General features: G+C 35.9%; 1 protein-coding gene across 1 annotated transcript; it reads left to right on the top strand.

Moving 5' to 3' along the window:
• The first annotated feature begins 3,839 nt into the window (after positions 1-3,839).
• Positions 3,840-15,436, top strand: zgc:171971 (uncharacterized protein LOC569690 homolog). The gene is made up of 8 exons (XM_059324016.1): positions 3,840-4,639; positions 6,617-6,663; positions 7,459-7,601; positions 7,688-7,812; positions 9,117-9,228; positions 11,375-11,661; positions 13,626-13,778; positions 14,957-15,436. Exons 1-8 carry the CDS (start codon positions 4,448-4,450, stop codon positions 15,095-15,097), a joined length of 1,200 nt encoding a protein of 399 aa, XP_059179999.1. The 5' UTR covers positions 3,840-4,447; the 3' UTR covers positions 15,098-15,436.
• Positions 15,437-17,444: the final 2,008 nt, after the last annotated feature.

The raw sequence follows: 17,444 nt of genomic DNA, 5'->3' as shown, positions 1-17,444 counted from the left end.
TCTATGACATAATTATTAAAATGTAAAGTTTGTTAATCATTATTGGAAGTTTATGTTGTAACATTATCATGTAATATAAATGAATACTTTATAAGCATTAAATGTTGATTAATTAATTACATCTCAATCAATTACTTTTTTCTTTTTATATATACAGTATATAAAATGTACTTAAAGTATCAAAGTTGAAGATCTCATTATGCAGAATGGACTCACACAGATTGTTACTGATGCATTTACATAAGCAGTGTTTTACAGTTTTTCTCAGTCGCTTCGGTGCATTTCTCACATCGTTCTTTACATTTTCACAACAGTTAATGCATTTCTCAAAACAATTAGTTCAAACTGCAAAACCTAGTTGATAACCTACAGAAGCGTGTCACTTGCTCTAAATGGATAGCTCATTCCTCAAAAGCAAGTATTCATGTTAATGAAAGTGTCAGTGTCATCAAGATGAAAAGTGCTGACACCATGTTTATGAACAAGATAGTCAAATGGCTCTGTCATGTTTTCATTATGACACTTTACTCTGGAAATGTTTTCAATGCAAAAAAAGTCAGATCTTGGTGACGCTACCTGAAAATGCTCCAGACAGCACTTTATACTATTTACACAGCCATTTGAAAACTACAGTAAAGTTACACATTACTGTATTTAGTGAGGTAAGTGAGTACAACACACTCAGTATGTATGTTTCACATTTTTACTGCGTATGCTCTTTGCAAATCTAATTTGTTTACAGCATTGTGCAAAAGAAAAAAACACCATTATTTACAACAAACATAAACTCCCTTTGGGTAGAGCTGTGACAGTACAGAGTCACAGTGTTGTAGAAACGGTCCACACTATGTCCTGCTTGGTTCATATATGTTGTAAAGTGTTTATGTGTTTATGGATTCAGCTGTGTGTCAGGAGTGACTGTAGAGAAATGGCTTATCATTGGTTCAACTAATGCTTCACACAGCCCTTCTGATCAGTGGAAGCTGAGGTTTATCTGAGAGAAATTGTTCAATTCCGGAGACATTTTCAGTAAAATATAAAGATTTAAAGAAATATATAAAATTTGCTTGACAGATTTTGACAACTAGTTCAACATTTTTGTATGTAATGACTCAAGCAATGAAATGAGGACTATTAGATGAATATGGAATGACTATCCACCATTCACAAGTATAGTTAATTTTGACTGACATGACATAAGAAATTTGATAATGTTATAAAACAGCAGAGAGTTGTATGAAAGCAATTGATGCATGTCCAAAAGCATTTGCAATTAGTTGTAAGGAATGAGAAACTGCTACTATGATGAGCACAAATGACTAAATGTTGTGGAGGTTGAACTAACTGTTGTGCAAATGTAAAGAGTGATGTGAGAAATGCACCAAAGCGACTGAGAAAAACTGTAATTTTGTAAAGATCAGGTTAATTTTTACTATTTAATACACTGTTATGAGGTTAAATCCTGACCTGAAAAGCAGGGGTGGAAAGTAACTTTTACTCAAGTACTGTACTTAAGTACAGGTACTATACTTTACTTGAGTATTTCCCTTTTATGTAACTTAATACTTCTACTTCACAACATTTTGAGGCAAATATTGAATTTTTTTCTCCAGTACATTTAGCTGACAGCTTTAGTTACTTTAGTTACTTTACAGGTCGAGATTTATCATGAAATATATGATCAATTTAAAGTGATTAGACTTTTTTTTTATTTTGCTGTACTCAATGACAATAAAGACTATTTTAATTCTTGTCAAATGTGCAAAAATTTTGAGGAAATAGAGGGTTACATCATCAACACTTTTATTTAGTGGGACATAAAAGACGAAAAAAAAAAAAAAGGTCATAAAGGACCAGAAAGTCAGTCCTCAGACCAGCACCAAAACATTCAAAACCTTCATAGACCCCAGAGGCCGGATCCCTGGATTCACAAAGCATTCTTAGGAAGAAAATCTTTCTTAAGTGCCACTTTTTTCTTAACGTTGCTCTTAAGAAAAAATTTAAGAAGATTTGGTATTCATGAAGAAATTCTTATCTTTTCTTTAGTTTTTTCTTAACTTTCTTCTTAAGTTTTTTCCTAGGATAGAACTTGAGAACAAATGAGATTCTTGACAACAAAGTTCTTAGATTTCTTCTTTAATTTCTTCGCAACTTTAAGAGAAGCCCTCAGCAGTCTGAAAACAGCTACAGTGAAAAGATAAGTCTTGATTTATATTTACTTGAACAAATGTGTATGACATTTATTTGATTTCTTTAATATTTAGTTTAGCCCTAGATAATGTGGTAACTAATTTTGTTCATTCAAGTTGGTCAGAGTAGTTTTTTTGTGAATTTATCACATAAAACTTATTTTGTCAATTGACATATAATTGAAATGTAATTTCAGTCTGTATGACATGTAGGCCTGTTCCTAGATTACACTACAATATACTCCAAGTAAATCACAGAGGAAGCTATTGTATTTGATACTACTTAATTAATCACTATGAACATATAATTTAAGTAGGCTAAATTACTGAAACCATGCAAGTGATCTTAAGTAAAAAATCTAAGAAGAAGAAGAAAAACTAAGAAGTTCCTAAGACATACGACATTCTTAAGAAAAAATGGTGAATAGCATTCAAGAACATCTTTTTTTTTTCTTAAGAATATTCTTAATTTTTAACTTAACCCGAACCCAGACCCAGTTATCCTTCAAGGACGTGTGGACCACATAGAACACTTTTCTGATGTTTTAAAAAAAATACTACCCCTAAATGTCAAAGATCTGTGATGTGACATATATACGTTACAATGGGCGTATAGGTATTCATGTTTATGATATTTCTTATTTTAAAATAGAAAAAAAATTAGACACATTTTCTGCTTACAGAGACACAAATTTGCCTTCTTCTTATGCATCTCCATAACATATATTTAAATTTTGACTTTAATTTGTTCAAGAAATTTGGTCAGAACAAGTTAAATGCAATACAGGTCGCCATATTAACGGATTAGAATTGTTAAATAGGTTTAAACTTAGCCTAGTTACAAAAAATAAGCTTTTTGAAAATTTTCACATTTCTGTTTCCAGTCACAGCCACATTTTGGAGAAGTCACTTCTTGTCACAGTCACATGACCACCACACCAGGGTGTTGAGTATACGTCGCAAAATAAGAAGAACAAGTGTCTTCAGTATTTAGTGAATTTTTTCATTTTACTGGGAAAATACTTTATTCATAAGCAAAAATTTTCAGCCTCCAAGCCAACCTTTCCTCATTTTTTGGTTGAATTTAATTCACTTTATAAATCCTTAGCCCTGGTTAAAAATAAAAAGAATACACAATTTTTAGATTACTATGAAAAGATATTTGATGTACTCTCTGACATTTTATGATATAATGATTTTGTATTAGCTATTAGTATTTAATTAATTATTTATTTATTTATTATTATTTAGGTTCTATCTTATCTGAGACTTTGGGAATATATTCTGTAAATTAATTTATTTTATTTATTGACTTTTCGTTTTTGTATCTGTGAAAGAGCTCTTATGTATTGTGGTATGTGTTAATGTTTGACATAATTTGTAAATTGAATACTTAAAAACAGTTTAAAAAAAAAAAAAAAAAGAGTATACGTCGCTTAGGGATTTAATGAGTTAAAGTGAAGCATAAAGCTGAATATGGGAGATTCTTGAAGATTTAAAGTGTTTGTTACAGAGGTGTCACCCTGGGTTCTTATGGGTTAAGAACACTTTTGTGAATCCGGCCCCAGGGCGTTAAGTAAAATAACAAAGTTTTACCACTGTGACTTGAGTGAGTGAAGCAGAAGGAGGAGCAGCGCCCCCTGGTGGCTGCTCCGCTGAACTACAGTTTGAGGAAAAACAATGGCGGCGCGGTACGGAAGGAACCGATCCTCCCTTTAACTGGACAGTTACACAGGCGGCAAAACGCAACTGCTTGAATATCGTCACTTATTAGACGTTTTTAATTAGTGCAATATGTTTTTCTACAACCATAACCAGGATACTCCGCTTGGTGGCGACCAAGAAGATGTGTCAAAGACTTGTTTGTGTGCAGCTTTCTGGGAGGACACTGTGCATTGTTGTGGTGCAGCCTACCGGATATAACCATTATTAACCAGTGGGATTCTGTTTTTATAAAAACATTTTCTCTCCTTGAGCATAACGTTAGTTGTGCATTCTGGCGCAGTGTGTTTTGATATCGAGTGTGAACAAAATGGAGGATAATAAGTCGTTAAGTGGACCTGTGCTTAGTGACTGAAGTGAACTGTTTTCGCTGTATTTTGGTTGGACGGAGAGAAGCTTTACTTCTTAAATAGGAGAGTAACGTTGGTCCCATATGTGGACAGTAAACACTGAGTGTTGTGCTATGTGAAACGGGACACCTCACCTACCGCCACTAAAAGAAACCGAGCGTTAAAAGGAGGACCAGACACCACAAAATGAGCGACCCGGGGGATGCAGCAAGTGTCCCCGGCCCCTCCGCACTCAGCAGCGGGAGAGGGCTGAGTTTGACCCGGGGCAGAGGACTCCCGGGCCGGGTCCGGAGTCTGTCCTCTCCCGCTCCACCTGGAAGACTGACGTCCCTCAGAACCAGGGACCTGACGCTGGGGGGAGTCTTCAAAAAACCAAAGGTAATGAATGATACACCAAAGGGTTATAAACATTAAAATCGTCACACTGTTAAAATAATCGCATATGTCATTTTTTTTTGCCTAAATCATCTCCTCGTGACCCGGCCACCTATGGTAAAATCACCTACATCCTCAGTTGATCAGATCATGTGATTTTACCCCTTTAAGATAATGGCCTATGTCAAGTGTGTGACTTAAGCAGATTTATTATGCCTAAGTCAAAATAAAATGTGACTTTGGCAAATTTTTGAACATGCCTTTGTGACTCAAGCAAGATATGGTAACACTTTGTTTTGAAGGTGTCTACATAAGAGTGACATGAGCGTGTCATAAACATGACATGGGATGTGTCATGAACATTAATGACACTTTGAAGCAACATTAATGCTCATGATACTTGTCATGTCATGTTTCTGACAGGCTTGTGTGACTCTTATGTAGACACCTTCAAAATAAAGTGTTACCATATCTTGCTTAAGTCACAAAGGCATGTTCAAAAAATTGCCTAAGTCATTTATTTCTCTTAAGTTACATAATTTACACACAGTGTTATTACTATGGCAATAGCCATCCTTTGTTACATCCTTTTTGAGTGAAATGATCAATAAATGTCATATGTTACACTTTTGGTGAAGTTTTTTGTGTTTCCTGCTAAACTTGAAAAAATGAGTTAGGCGATTATTTTAACAGGGTGATGAAATGATAAAACATTGTCAGACTAGACTGGACGGGAAAACAGTATTAAATTGCATATAAAGCTCCCTTACTGCTAGGGTAGTTTTTTCTGTTATCAGTCATGCTCATTCTGTTGCATAGTTCTAACTTCATGGCCCCAATTAGGGCTGGCCGATATGGACCAAAAGTCATATCCCGATATATTTAGGCTGAATATCGATATACGATATACCTCCCAATTTTTTTTCCGTAAAGTAACAGCAAATGTCCAAGCCAAATATGACATGTCACAAGTGTTTTTATTGAAACCGTTTATTTCAATGAACATAAAATACTTTTTAAAACAACAGCAGTACCTTTTTAAAAAAAATCAAAGCTCCATAAAGTGCACATTTAAATAAAAGAACATCTTAAATTAAAGCCGCAGCTTGCCTGGATCAAGGATCACAGTGCAAATTTGAACAATATCGATATATGTGATATGGTCTAATTAAAAAAATATATCGATATATCTTTTATATCGATATATATCGCCCAGCCCTAGCCCCAATCTTATATCACCACATCCTGACAGTTCAAAAACCATGTTATGCATACCCCAAAGCAATGCAACACAAATGTATCATGTCATAATTACAATACACTTAATTTCTGTAGCAAATGGTGTACATAAATGCAATGCAAAGTAATTAAAACATACAATGAATTATGATAAAGATCAGAAAAGACAAAAAGTCACGTCATTAAAGTCTTAATGTATATATTAGGTAAAAAATAATAAGAGGAAAGCAATGTCAAAAAGATGTCCTAAAAGTTAGTTAATGTTATAGTGCCTGCCTGGTGCAGACTGGTCCATTGTTGAGGCAAATAAAGCCGTCTTTTGGACTGGAGGATGGCAAAGTAATGTTGAAAAGTTTCTGTGTGAAGGCTGCAAATGAATCGGTGCTCTCCACTCCATACTTTTCCCTTGGAAGTCTGCTGTCCTTGAGCTGAGAGGCACCTGATGCATGCTGCTGGAAGATGTAATGTTTCAATGCCATAATAGTTCTTTACACTGGATAAAAAATAGTAAGGAGGAATGTTTGCACAACGAGAGAACACATTTCTTTCTTTCACAGAGAGGTTAAGGTTGTCCTCAGAATGCAAAATAAGCCATTGTCCTCTAAATCTGGCAGCTAGAAAATAATTTGTAGCACATTGTAAAGGTATTTGTATTGCAGGCCCATGTATTTGCAGCACCTTTGTTTCCCAACAAAGAAATATTTTGTAATAAAAATCTTTTCTCTCTTCTTGTTTCAATAGAAAACATTTGAACCAAACGTCCACGCTGTGAGAAAGAGCAAAGATGAGTGAGTATTTAACAATTCCAGTCTGCTCTTAATAACGAACATTATAAAGCATATTTTGTGCTGTTATCATAGACTGTAAAAATAATGGACTTAGTCACCGTGACATCACCCACCTTCCCAAGGGATTATTAAAGTTTTATTTATTTATTTATTATTAAAGTTCCTATCTATCTATCTATCTATCTATCTATCTATCTATCAAAATGTACGTTACTGACCTCAGAAAACTGAACAGCGACTCCTTGGAGTGTCTGTTAGTCCATAGAAACGCTGAACAAGACATTTTTAATGAACAAAATTAAGTCATTAAGTGAAAATACAGTGAAAGGGTCAAAGTTATGAGACCAAACCGGTAAACGTCCTTTTTTAAAATATATATATAACTTTATTGACACGTTGCCGTGGATACGCATTGCTCTACTTCTCTCCTGATGGCGGCTCGCCTTGTTAGCTACCTGTCAATCAAAGGTAGCCACGCCCCAAATCATACGATTCTTTATCTTCTATTTTCTTCTAAATGGGGCCATTATTTACACTATTAACATCAAATTGTCTTGAAGAAGTTTTTTTACTAGCGTTTGAGACCATAGTGTTGTCCTAAAAAAAATTCTAAATAATAAGAGGTTTTCTCATTTTGCATTGAAATGAATGGACCCAAATGCTTCTGCAACCTTAGTCAGCACCCCCTGCTGGAATTTTCAGTAGAATGCAGCTTAAGGCACTTCCTGGTTTGCCTCCCTGCTCAGACCAGGAGGTTGCCGCCTGGCTGTTATTGATCGTCTGATCCTTCCCCAGGTTAAGGGAAGAGGTCTACGTGGCTCCAAAGAAGGAGAGAAGAGAGAGGAGAGAGAACAGAGGGAGGAGGAAAGAGAGGCCTCAGACCATCCAGTCTCACTCCATCTTTGAACAGGGTCCGGCCGACACTGTACGCAAAACAGGTGCACATCTTCTTTCTGTTCTTTAATATACTGTCTTCCCCTGTGGAGTTAAAGCGTGCTCATCAGGTGTACTTGTGTGTGTTCAGGGTGGCGTGGTGCTACGGAGCTGCGGGACTCCACCACCTCTCCTGTGTGCAAACTGGCTAAGAAAGAGAGGAAAGACTCAGAGGAAGATGAAGATGAAATACTCAGTAAACTACAGAGGGATGATGTAAGTGTTTCCGGCTAGCTGCTTTATTTTAAAGTTACAATTTTTCAAGTCTATTTTAAAGCAGTTCATTAAGTTCATTTGAAGTTTGTGTATCCAAGTTTCCATCGAAATGTATTCCAATTTTTTTTTTTGAAATATTGGCAAAAGAAATTGCAAAGAAATGCTTGTTTCCATCCATGACTATGATGTGAATATCAGGAATTGGTTCATTGAGATCAGCAGTAGGTTCTACTCTGTTAATTCTCCAACTGGAAAGCTTTCACGATTACACGATCACATATTTTTCCATGGGATCCTGAACACACCACGTAAAATTTAAACTACCGTTTAAAATAGATTTGGCCAAAAGAAGTTTTTCACAGTTCAGTATTACAGTAACGTTAGATGAGGAGCTCCATGCATGTGGGCTGCTAGCTAAGGTAGCTAGCTGGCTAAGTTCAAAACACATACACAGTGGACTATTTGATTGATTTAAACAGCTGTCTATGCAGAAAACCTTTCATTAAACTAGACAGAAAACGGAGTCAGTAGAAATTTCACATTAGAACATATATGCACATCTCACTCTCATCTAGCCATCTTTAGATATTCACTATTACATGGGAATAGTTAAATAAATATAAACAATCCAATAAATACATTGATTTTTAAACCAAGTTCTTGCATATTATTTTTTCCGCAAGTTTTCTTAAAGAAATGTTAAGATTTTTGAAAATAAACTAGTCTAAAAATCCACAGTGGAAAATAAACTTTTGATTACTTTATTGAATGAAAAAACACTGTTAATTCTGTATAGCATACTTTTCCATGAATTGGAAATTTTAGAGGCTTTGAGAAATTGTTTTTAAAGCTACATTTTGGGGACGCATGACAAGCTGAATGTTTCACATTTTATCACCTCACAAGTTAGTGTGGAATGTTGGCTTAGCATTAATTAGTAATATAATAAGTCCGATATTGTTACTTCTTTCTCTGGTTTGGTCTCCACCAACTCCTGAGAAAAATATCTGGTCCCAAAATCACCGCTTTTCTTCAGCCTGTTATTTTATTAATAATTTACTTTCTAGTACATAGGCTTATTTACATTAAAGGAGAACTCTGCAACACAGCAATCCAACTGTTTAATATGGCTTTTTTTTCCTGTCTAAACTCATTCCTTTCCACTAGAATTGAAAAATAAAGTAGTGGTTTTATACAATGTTTAGCTGAACAGCATTGAGTTGTAATTAATATTATCATCAACAGTAATAACAATCACCCATCTCAATATTGGTCATAACTAATGTTGTATGTTGCACCTACAGTTCATAGATGATCCAGGTCTGAGGAATGACACCAAGCTGAAACCCATCGAGCTGCCACTGTGTCAGTCCAGTAGCTTCAATAAGAGTCAAACACTGTCAACCACCACCACATGTGAGAACACCACCTCTATCTACTACTACTAACTGTCACATTGTGTGTCTGGTATCAAGGAGCTCGTTTTAGTTTCAAACAGTTATTGATGCATTTTATTTTGGCGGTGCGTCTCTCATGTGATGCTCTAAACATGGGTCTCAAACTCACGGCCCTCGTGACGATATTTTGTGGCCCCCACCTTGATATGAAAGTTTAATGTGAGTTTTATATGATTGGCACTTTACCATGTTGTGTGTGGAAGGTCCCTTTATTGCGCAAGCTTTGTTTCACTTGTTTCTATGACGATGTTAACAAAAAGAAAGGCAGCTGCTACCGGACCGTTTATTATCTGCCGTGTTGTTGTTTACCGGAAGAAGTGGAAATGTTATGTAATTTTGTGTCTTTTTTTGTAAATTTGTGTCTTTTTTTAATAATTTTGTGTTTTTCCAGTAATTTTGTGTTTTTTTGGGGGGGGGGGGGGGGGGGTTTTGTATCTTTTTTTAGTAATTATGTGTCTTTTTTGGGTCATTTTGTGTCTTTTTTAGTCATTTTGTGTTTTTTTTTCTGTCATTTTGTGTCTTTTTTTTTTGTTATTTGATACTGCCTCCAGCAGCCCCCAGGTAATTTGAGTTTGGGACGCCTGCTCTGAAACAAAGAACTTGACAAACCGTCTCTGATCTAACAACTTTTTAATAGACACATACAAAAGAGGAATTTCTGTATTTTTCAACCTTGAGACTACTTTCCCATGTTTTTGTTTCTTAGTGACTAATGAGGACAACGGCTTTTGAAATTGTTACAGTACTGAGGTAGCCCCCAGGCAGCTAAATGAGCTATAATGTAGTTTTTGTGTTTGACAACATTATGGAAACTCGTTTTACAGGACAGACCCACATGATAACTTTAGGTAATAACATTAACTTTGCTCTGTCAGCAGCAGGTCGCTCCACTCATGGAACCACACTGTTATTTAGAATAATGTGTTTTGCTTTACAATTTCTTCTCCTTTTTGCTTGCAGTAGTCAGCCAGGTGAAAATGGTCGCTGCAGACCAGAGTGTTAGGATACTTTTGCAGCACAACTAACCACAACTTGAGTCTGATTGTATCCAACATTGGAAGCTGCGAAGAGTGTTGCTCAACATTTTGTTGGCACAATTTGGAAGTGAGCAACACAAACCACTGTTTTTATTTAAAAATAAAAAGGGGTTTTATTCAAAAAGTAAGAAATGAAAACAAATAATTAGGATGTATGATGATCAAAAACAAGTTGATTGAGGAAAACCTGGAATACTGAATGATGAAATTAATTTATTGCAAAGATATAGAAAATAAAAACTTGGTCGGGTCACTTTAGACCAGGGGTCTCAAACTCAAATTACCTGGGGGCCACTGGAGGCAGTATCAAAATGACAAAAAAAAAACCCACTAAATTACTTAAAAAAGACACAAAATTACTAAAAAAAGGACACAAATGACCAAAAAAAACACTAAATTACTTTAAAAAGACACTAAATTACTTTAAAAAGACACAAAATGACAAAAAAGACACAAAATGACCAAAGTATACACAGAATAACCAATAAAGACACAAAATTATTTTAAAAAAGACACAAATTTACTAGAAAAGACACAAAATTATTAAAAAAAGACACAAAATTACAAAAAAAGATACAGAATTACCAAAAAAGACACAAAACTATTTAAAAAGACACAAAATGACCCAAAAAAGAAACAAAATGACAGAAAAAAAGGAAATTACTTAAAAAAGAAACAAAATGACCAAAAAAAGACACAGAATTACCAAAAAAGACACAAAATTGTTAAAAAATGAAACAAAATTACAAAAAAGTAATTAAAGGGATCTTCCACACACAACACGGTAAAGTGCCATTCATATAAAACTCAACATTAAACTTTCATATTAAGGTGGGGGCCACAAAAAATCGTCACGAGGGCCGCAATTGGTCCGCAGGCCGCGAGTTTGAGACCCCCGCTTTAAACCCAAAGGGTTAAACCCATTATTCTCTTCGATACAAAAACACAGGTCCAGGTTGACTTCCATGCCTGTCTGAACTACCATGAGACCATGTCTGTACATGATCAATGAATAGCCTGTTGCAGTCCGTTCTTGTGTGTAACGGTTGTGTGTGGTGGTGTTGGCAGGTCCAGAGAAGCCTCCTCTGTTCAGACGTCCGTCCTGTACAGTTCAGAGCAGAGCAGGCCACAGAGGAGCAGAGCTGCCCAAACCAGAGCAGCCGTCTGTGGTAGAACTGCTGCGGGATCTCAGCCTCTCCGGCAGAGAGGAGCTCTTCTTCATGCAGCTACCTGACAGCATGCCCGGCAGAGCTTCTGGACAGAAGGCCGACCCCCCTCTGGGATCTACAACAGAGAAACCTGCCAAGAAGGAAGGGGAGCCTCAAGACAAGAGGTCTGCACAGCTACAAGCACAAGTGAGTTCACGGAATAAACACTAAAACTGTTATGATGCCATGACAGCGTTTCCGTCAGTGGTGAAAAAAGTATTCAGATCTCTTACTTAAGTAAAAGTACTAATACCACACTGTGAAATGACTCTACTACAGTAAAAGTCCTGCTTTCAAAACTTCAAATTGTACTTAAAGTATCAAAAGTAAAAGTACTCGTTATCCAGAATAAACCCACTCAGATTGGTTTATATATTCCAAATATATTATTGTATTGCAGTTTTTTACAACCGTTATGACCCGTTTGTCAGAACCTTAAAAACTTTTTCAAAACTGTTAACGCACATCACACCTGAAACACACAACTCCCCTAACAGTTAATTTCATGCTCAAAATCACGCTGTGTAACTTAACACAGACACACACATCCAAAATACAATAATACACTAACACAGTTCACCAAATCTACCAAAGCACCGACACACGTTGTCTTCAACAGAAACATTTAGTCAGTCACAGCACAGTGTCATAAAAAACACTGACAACTGATGGAAGAACACAAACTCAATCACTTGTGTCAAAACAACTTTTTTCCCTTTTTCTTTTACAATCAACAGATTATTGTATTGATCATACATGTAAATTAATGTTTGTGATGATGTTCTTCATTTTTCATTTGTTGGGTATGAATTTTGTTCCTTTTTTTTTCACTCAGTACAAAAAGTGAACGAGCCATGTCAGAGCAGCTTTGCAGAATTTTTATGAAAGAAGAAGACAGTAAATGACAGGATTTGCAGTAAACACTTTACTGTACTGCAAATGAAAATGACTTACAGTAAAGAGGAAAAAAAATTCAGCATTTAGCTGTCATTCATTACTGTATTGTCAAATAGACAAAAAGAAAAAGGAGCAGAAGCTGTGATCAATGTAATCTTCTATCCATTAGTTTTGAACATGAGGTTTTCTGTTTTGACAAACCGTGTGAAAACAATTGACAATTCACCAGTTAATATCTACTGTTTTGGTCTTGATTGAGCTTGTGTGTAAAAGGAGTTAAAACTAATTTTAAACGTGTAAAATGTGTGTATTTTGTGTCAAAAGAAGAAGAATTGTGTTAATTGTTTCGCCCACAAAGGCTGATGTTGTGGTAACTGTGTGAAGAGTTTTGAAAAAGCGTCAAAAGTATTGAACAACGGGTCATAGCGGTTGTAAAAAAACTGTATTTGTTTATTTACTGTCAAGGTAGGGCTAGTTTTAACTACTTAATATACTTTCATGTGGTTAAATTTACAATCATTTCAAATTTATTGTATTTTTTATGCTAAATCTCGACCTGAATAGTAACTAAATCTGTCAATGGGTTAAAAAGTCCAATACTTGCCTCTAAAATGTAGTGAAGTAGAAATATAAAGTTACATAAAATGGAAATACTCAAGTAAAGTACCTGTATGACAATTATTTATATTCTAAATATATTATTATTGATGCATTTATATAAGCAGCGTTTACATTCTGTCAATGTAGGGCTCATTTTAACTACTTAATATACGTGTTGTGTATGTGCTTAAATAAATATAAAAGTCTAATCACTTTAAATTGATGATTTTTTTTATGTTTAATCTCAACCTGAAAAGTAACTAAAGCTGACAGCTAAATGTAGTGGAGTAAAAAGTACAATATTTACCTCAAAATGTAGTGGAGTAGAAGTATAAAGTTACACAAAATGAAAATACTCAAGTGAAGTACAAGTACCTTAAAAGTATACTTAAGTGCAGTACTTGAGTAAATGTACTTAGTTACTTTGCACCACTGGTTGCTGGAGTTGCTTTTGAGCACATTGTGTCTGTTTCAGACTTTTCTACATATACATAAATGTGATTATTTTAGCATAGAATCAAATGTATATATTTAACACTAAACAGTTCATCAGCTTTTCAGTCCCAAGATGCTAGTATCAGCCAGTTTTTAAGAGGTTGTGTGTTTGTCCTCAGGAGGCTGCGGTGAAGGAAGGCTGTCCCGTGCTGTCAGAATTCCCAGAAGGATTTTTGGGAAAACTGCAGATCAGGAAGTCTGGAAAGGTGGAGCTCAAGCTGGGTCACATTGTCATGGATGTTTCTGAGGGAGCGGCATTCTCCTTCCTGCAGGTAGCATGAGTGTTTGTGCTATATAGGGTTGTCACGATACTCAAATTTTCAACTCGATACCGATACTCAGGAAAATATTCGATACTCGATACCATTTTCGATACCACAAGGATAAAAAACCCCAAAAAAGACCCCAAAATTTAACAGAAATATTTTATTAACAAGAAAAATGCAACATGTAAAAATTAACAGAACCACAGGTTAAATATTTATAATAAAAAACAGTTGTGCAAAAAGAAATTGCAACTAAAATAACAAGCTTCAGATCTGAGGTAGTGCAAAAAATAAATGCAATAAACAATAACAATTAGAACAATATTTTTGGCTGTGTGTGTTGCTGTTTGGTTGCAGGTTGACTTTTCTCTGCTTCATTCTGAGTGAAAATAACACTTTTCAGTCACCAACATTTATGTAAACATATTAACTCTATGCTTATGTATACTGACACTGTGTCAATTAATGTCGGTACTTTTGAAAATGAGCATCGTATCCGCATACAACGTTTTAGTATCGATACTTTTTTGAGTATCGATACTTTTGACAACCCTAGTGCTATATAATACTTTTATACAATGAGATACAATAATAGGAACAACGACACAGACATCAAGGCATAGGCTCAACCAACATCCCATCGGCGGGGTTGAAACGTATGCTTTTTTTTTTTCCAAAGAGCTCCCAATAAATAAAATTTTGATGATGATGCCTGTTTTTACAGTTTCTTTCTATGATAAATGGTTGAACTGTCCGACAGTCCTTGAACGGATCATTGGTTACGCAAAGTTTCTGTTAGAAGAAGTAACAAAACTAAGCCTAAAATTGTCATATTTCAGTAAAAATCACTTCAATTATACGTCTCATTTTAAAATATAGCCAAAAATAAATCGTTCTGTTAAAAAGATTAAATTCTGCGCTCCTCAGTGACACTGTGAAGCTAAGATCGGTTCCTACAGGGCTACAGTGAGTAAATTGTAAAAAGAGCAAAAAACGCCCTGAAAGGGCTTGAGGTTCAGAGTGATATATAGCGGCTTAACAGACATTAAGGAAATGAAATTCTTAGAGATTACTACTGCTATACCAGATTATGTCGTCAATGATCCTGAGTCAATATGAGAATAGAAAAAACAACACTGCTCTGTCACTATCCATTAGCAACCATCTCTTTCTTCTCTCTGCAGCAACTGGTGTCTGTACGTCTGTCTGATGGTCGCACCGGAGACATGATGGTGTTGGGAAACATCCAACACAAACTGGTCTTATCTCCTGACTTCCAGGCTTTACTGAGAGAAGCTGCAGCACAGCAGCAACAAGGACAATGATGCTCTCTCACCAGCTGCACAGAAAAGTGAACATTTGTTTGAATTGTATAGGATTCCTCATCTGTTGATTTGTTACCAACAGGTTACTGTGGAGGAAATGACAGGTAATAGGTCTTAATGTATATTCTCCATACCTCTGAATTGAGGTTTTTAAGGCAGCTATGTAGGTTACCCTCAGTAACATGTTTTTAGCATTTTTATGCTATAATTTGTAGATTTGTAAATTTTGAACATCTTGTGCGAGCATGATTCTGTTTTTTCCACTGAGTAACTATTTTTAACTTCAATGCTTTGATGACTTGATTTTCACATGTTTTAGTGTAACAGACTTACACTAAAGAGCTATAAAAACGCTGCCGTTCACTATGTGTGTAAAGCTTTTAATTTCACTAGATAAAATGTAGCAAAGCAAATGTACATTCCACATCTGCCTAACCAGTAGCTGCACTGACGAACAGCTGGAACATGCAACTTTTGTACTATTAAACCTTTCATAGTGCAGGTTCATGCCGGGACACTTACAGCTCTGTAACGTCTCACCTCCACCATGATGCCGGGATCAAATGATCCCACTAATTTTTGTCTAACACACACCTCCCACTTAGTCCAACAGTCATCCAATCACTGTTCACTGCGGCCGCCATCACTAACTTGGCACAGTGTCCGCCGCTGATCGTAAACAAACCGGCATGCTAACTGTGCACAGACTGTCCGGTGCTTGTTGTAAACAAACGGAGATCGCTAAGTGAACACATGCTGCTGCAGCACATACACACTGTACTGCTACAGAGCTAACTGTGTAGCCTATTAGCATTGTGCTACTGTACAGCACTGCTGCTGCTCTGTCACACATCGTCTCCTCCCACCTCGTTCTGCGACGCCAGACTGCACTATGAAAAGGCAGAATATCACGCCTTCGCATGATCACTATGAACTCCCTAAAGGTGAAAAGCTGGCACAGATCTTTCCAGCAATATAGCGGGACATTTGCGGGACGCACTATGAAAGGGGCTTAAGATATCAGTGTTTTCAGTATGATTTTTTTATGTTAGTTTCATCTATTGTGAACCTGGGTTTTTTTATTTTGCTACCTCAAACAAGTAGTTTATTTTTTAACTTATCTTACACATCAGCTTCATACGGAAACTTCACAGCAGCTGTAAATCCAGATGTTGCTGACCTCCACTAGTTGGCACAGTCGAAAACTGATGGTGTTTTATCTGCAGACCAGATTCCAAACTTTAATCAATTGCCAAACTTCATGCACATGGTACGAAAAAGAGAAAATATTCAGTGAGCCTTGATACCTTTTTGATGCTAGAGAAAGCCCAGACTGGTTCAACAGTAACTCAAATAACCACACGTTAAAACCAAGACCTTGTAGCAGATGGCCTACAAAAGCAGTTTATTAGGTACACCTTGCTAGCTGTTACTCCCTCAGTTGAAATCACGAACACAAGTCGTTCCTTTTATGCACGGGCATTTATTTGCACATCGCCGTCATGCCATGAGAACTAGATAAATTAAATAAACAAATCATAAAGTGAGTGTAATATAATACAAAGCATTTTCCATATAATACAAAGCATTTTCCATAGAGAATAACATTAAAGAAATATCTTCAAACATAAAAATACCTTACATAATGTACTCGATTTACTTAATAAAATAATAATATACTTTGTTTACATTTACATAAATTGAAACGCAATTAGCGCACCACGTTAATCCGTGAGCATCTTAAACATGTGTACATAATGTAAACATAACGTAAACATACCTCATTGGCCGCGTTAACTCAAAAGGGAGTAAGAAAGGAAACTTCAAAGTCGGGTCTTATTCACTCTGTATCATTATTCAACATCTTCTTATCGTCATCTTTTAATTAACATGCAAGGTGCGCTGTTACTCGTGTGCTGTGTAGAGTGCGTCTAAATAATGCCCCACCCCTATACAACACAACAACATTAGTTCCGCTATGGAATACACATCTTTCCCTGTCTGTGCATGAACTTAAAATATATTATTAACAAAAATATGATCCTTTTAAAGTAAATTATTTAATTATTGACTCAAAGTATAAAATTAACTTAAACTGTATAACTGTCTCTGACTGCAGCTACACTCCCACCAAATCACTGGTGATTTCTCTAATGAACTTATGAAATCTATAACAAGGAACTGTGAGCAGGCAGTATTACATACTACTCAGCTTCAAGCAGGGTAACTGTCTTGTGGATGGGCCTCTCTAGGAAGACTGGTTTAATGAGTCGTTTCCCTTGTCCATCTAGTGCTGCGTTACTGATCATCAGTTGTAGCTTCCTCACACATCCATCATCATCAGGGT

The sequence above is a fragment of the Centropristis striata genome, chromosome 21, assembly GCF_030273125.1.
Source record: "Centropristis striata isolate RG_2023a ecotype Rhode Island chromosome 21, C.striata_1.0, whole genome shotgun sequence".
NCBI classification, from domain to species: Eukaryota; Metazoa; Chordata; class Actinopteri; order Perciformes; family Serranidae; genus Centropristis; species Centropristis striata.
Note: the sequence above shows the minus strand (reverse complement) of the source record. Positions and strands in the feature narration are given on the sequence as shown.

What these genes read in the sequence shown, in the direction of transcription:
- zgc:171971 (XM_059324016.1), top strand. Translation starts at nt 4,448, where the DNA reads ATGAGCGACCCGGGGGATGCAGCAAGTGTCCCCGGCCCCTCCGCACTC. An exon ending in ACTGTCAACCACCACCACAT is followed by an intron (nt 9,229 to 11,374) that starts GTGAGAACACCA and finishes TGGTGTTGGCAG; the next exon opens with GTCCAGAGAAGCCTCCTCTG. An exon ending in CGGCATTCTCCTTCCTGCAG is followed by an intron (nt 13,779 to 14,956) that starts GTAGCATGAGTG and finishes TTCTCTCTGCAG; the next exon opens with CAACTGGTGTCTGTACGTCT.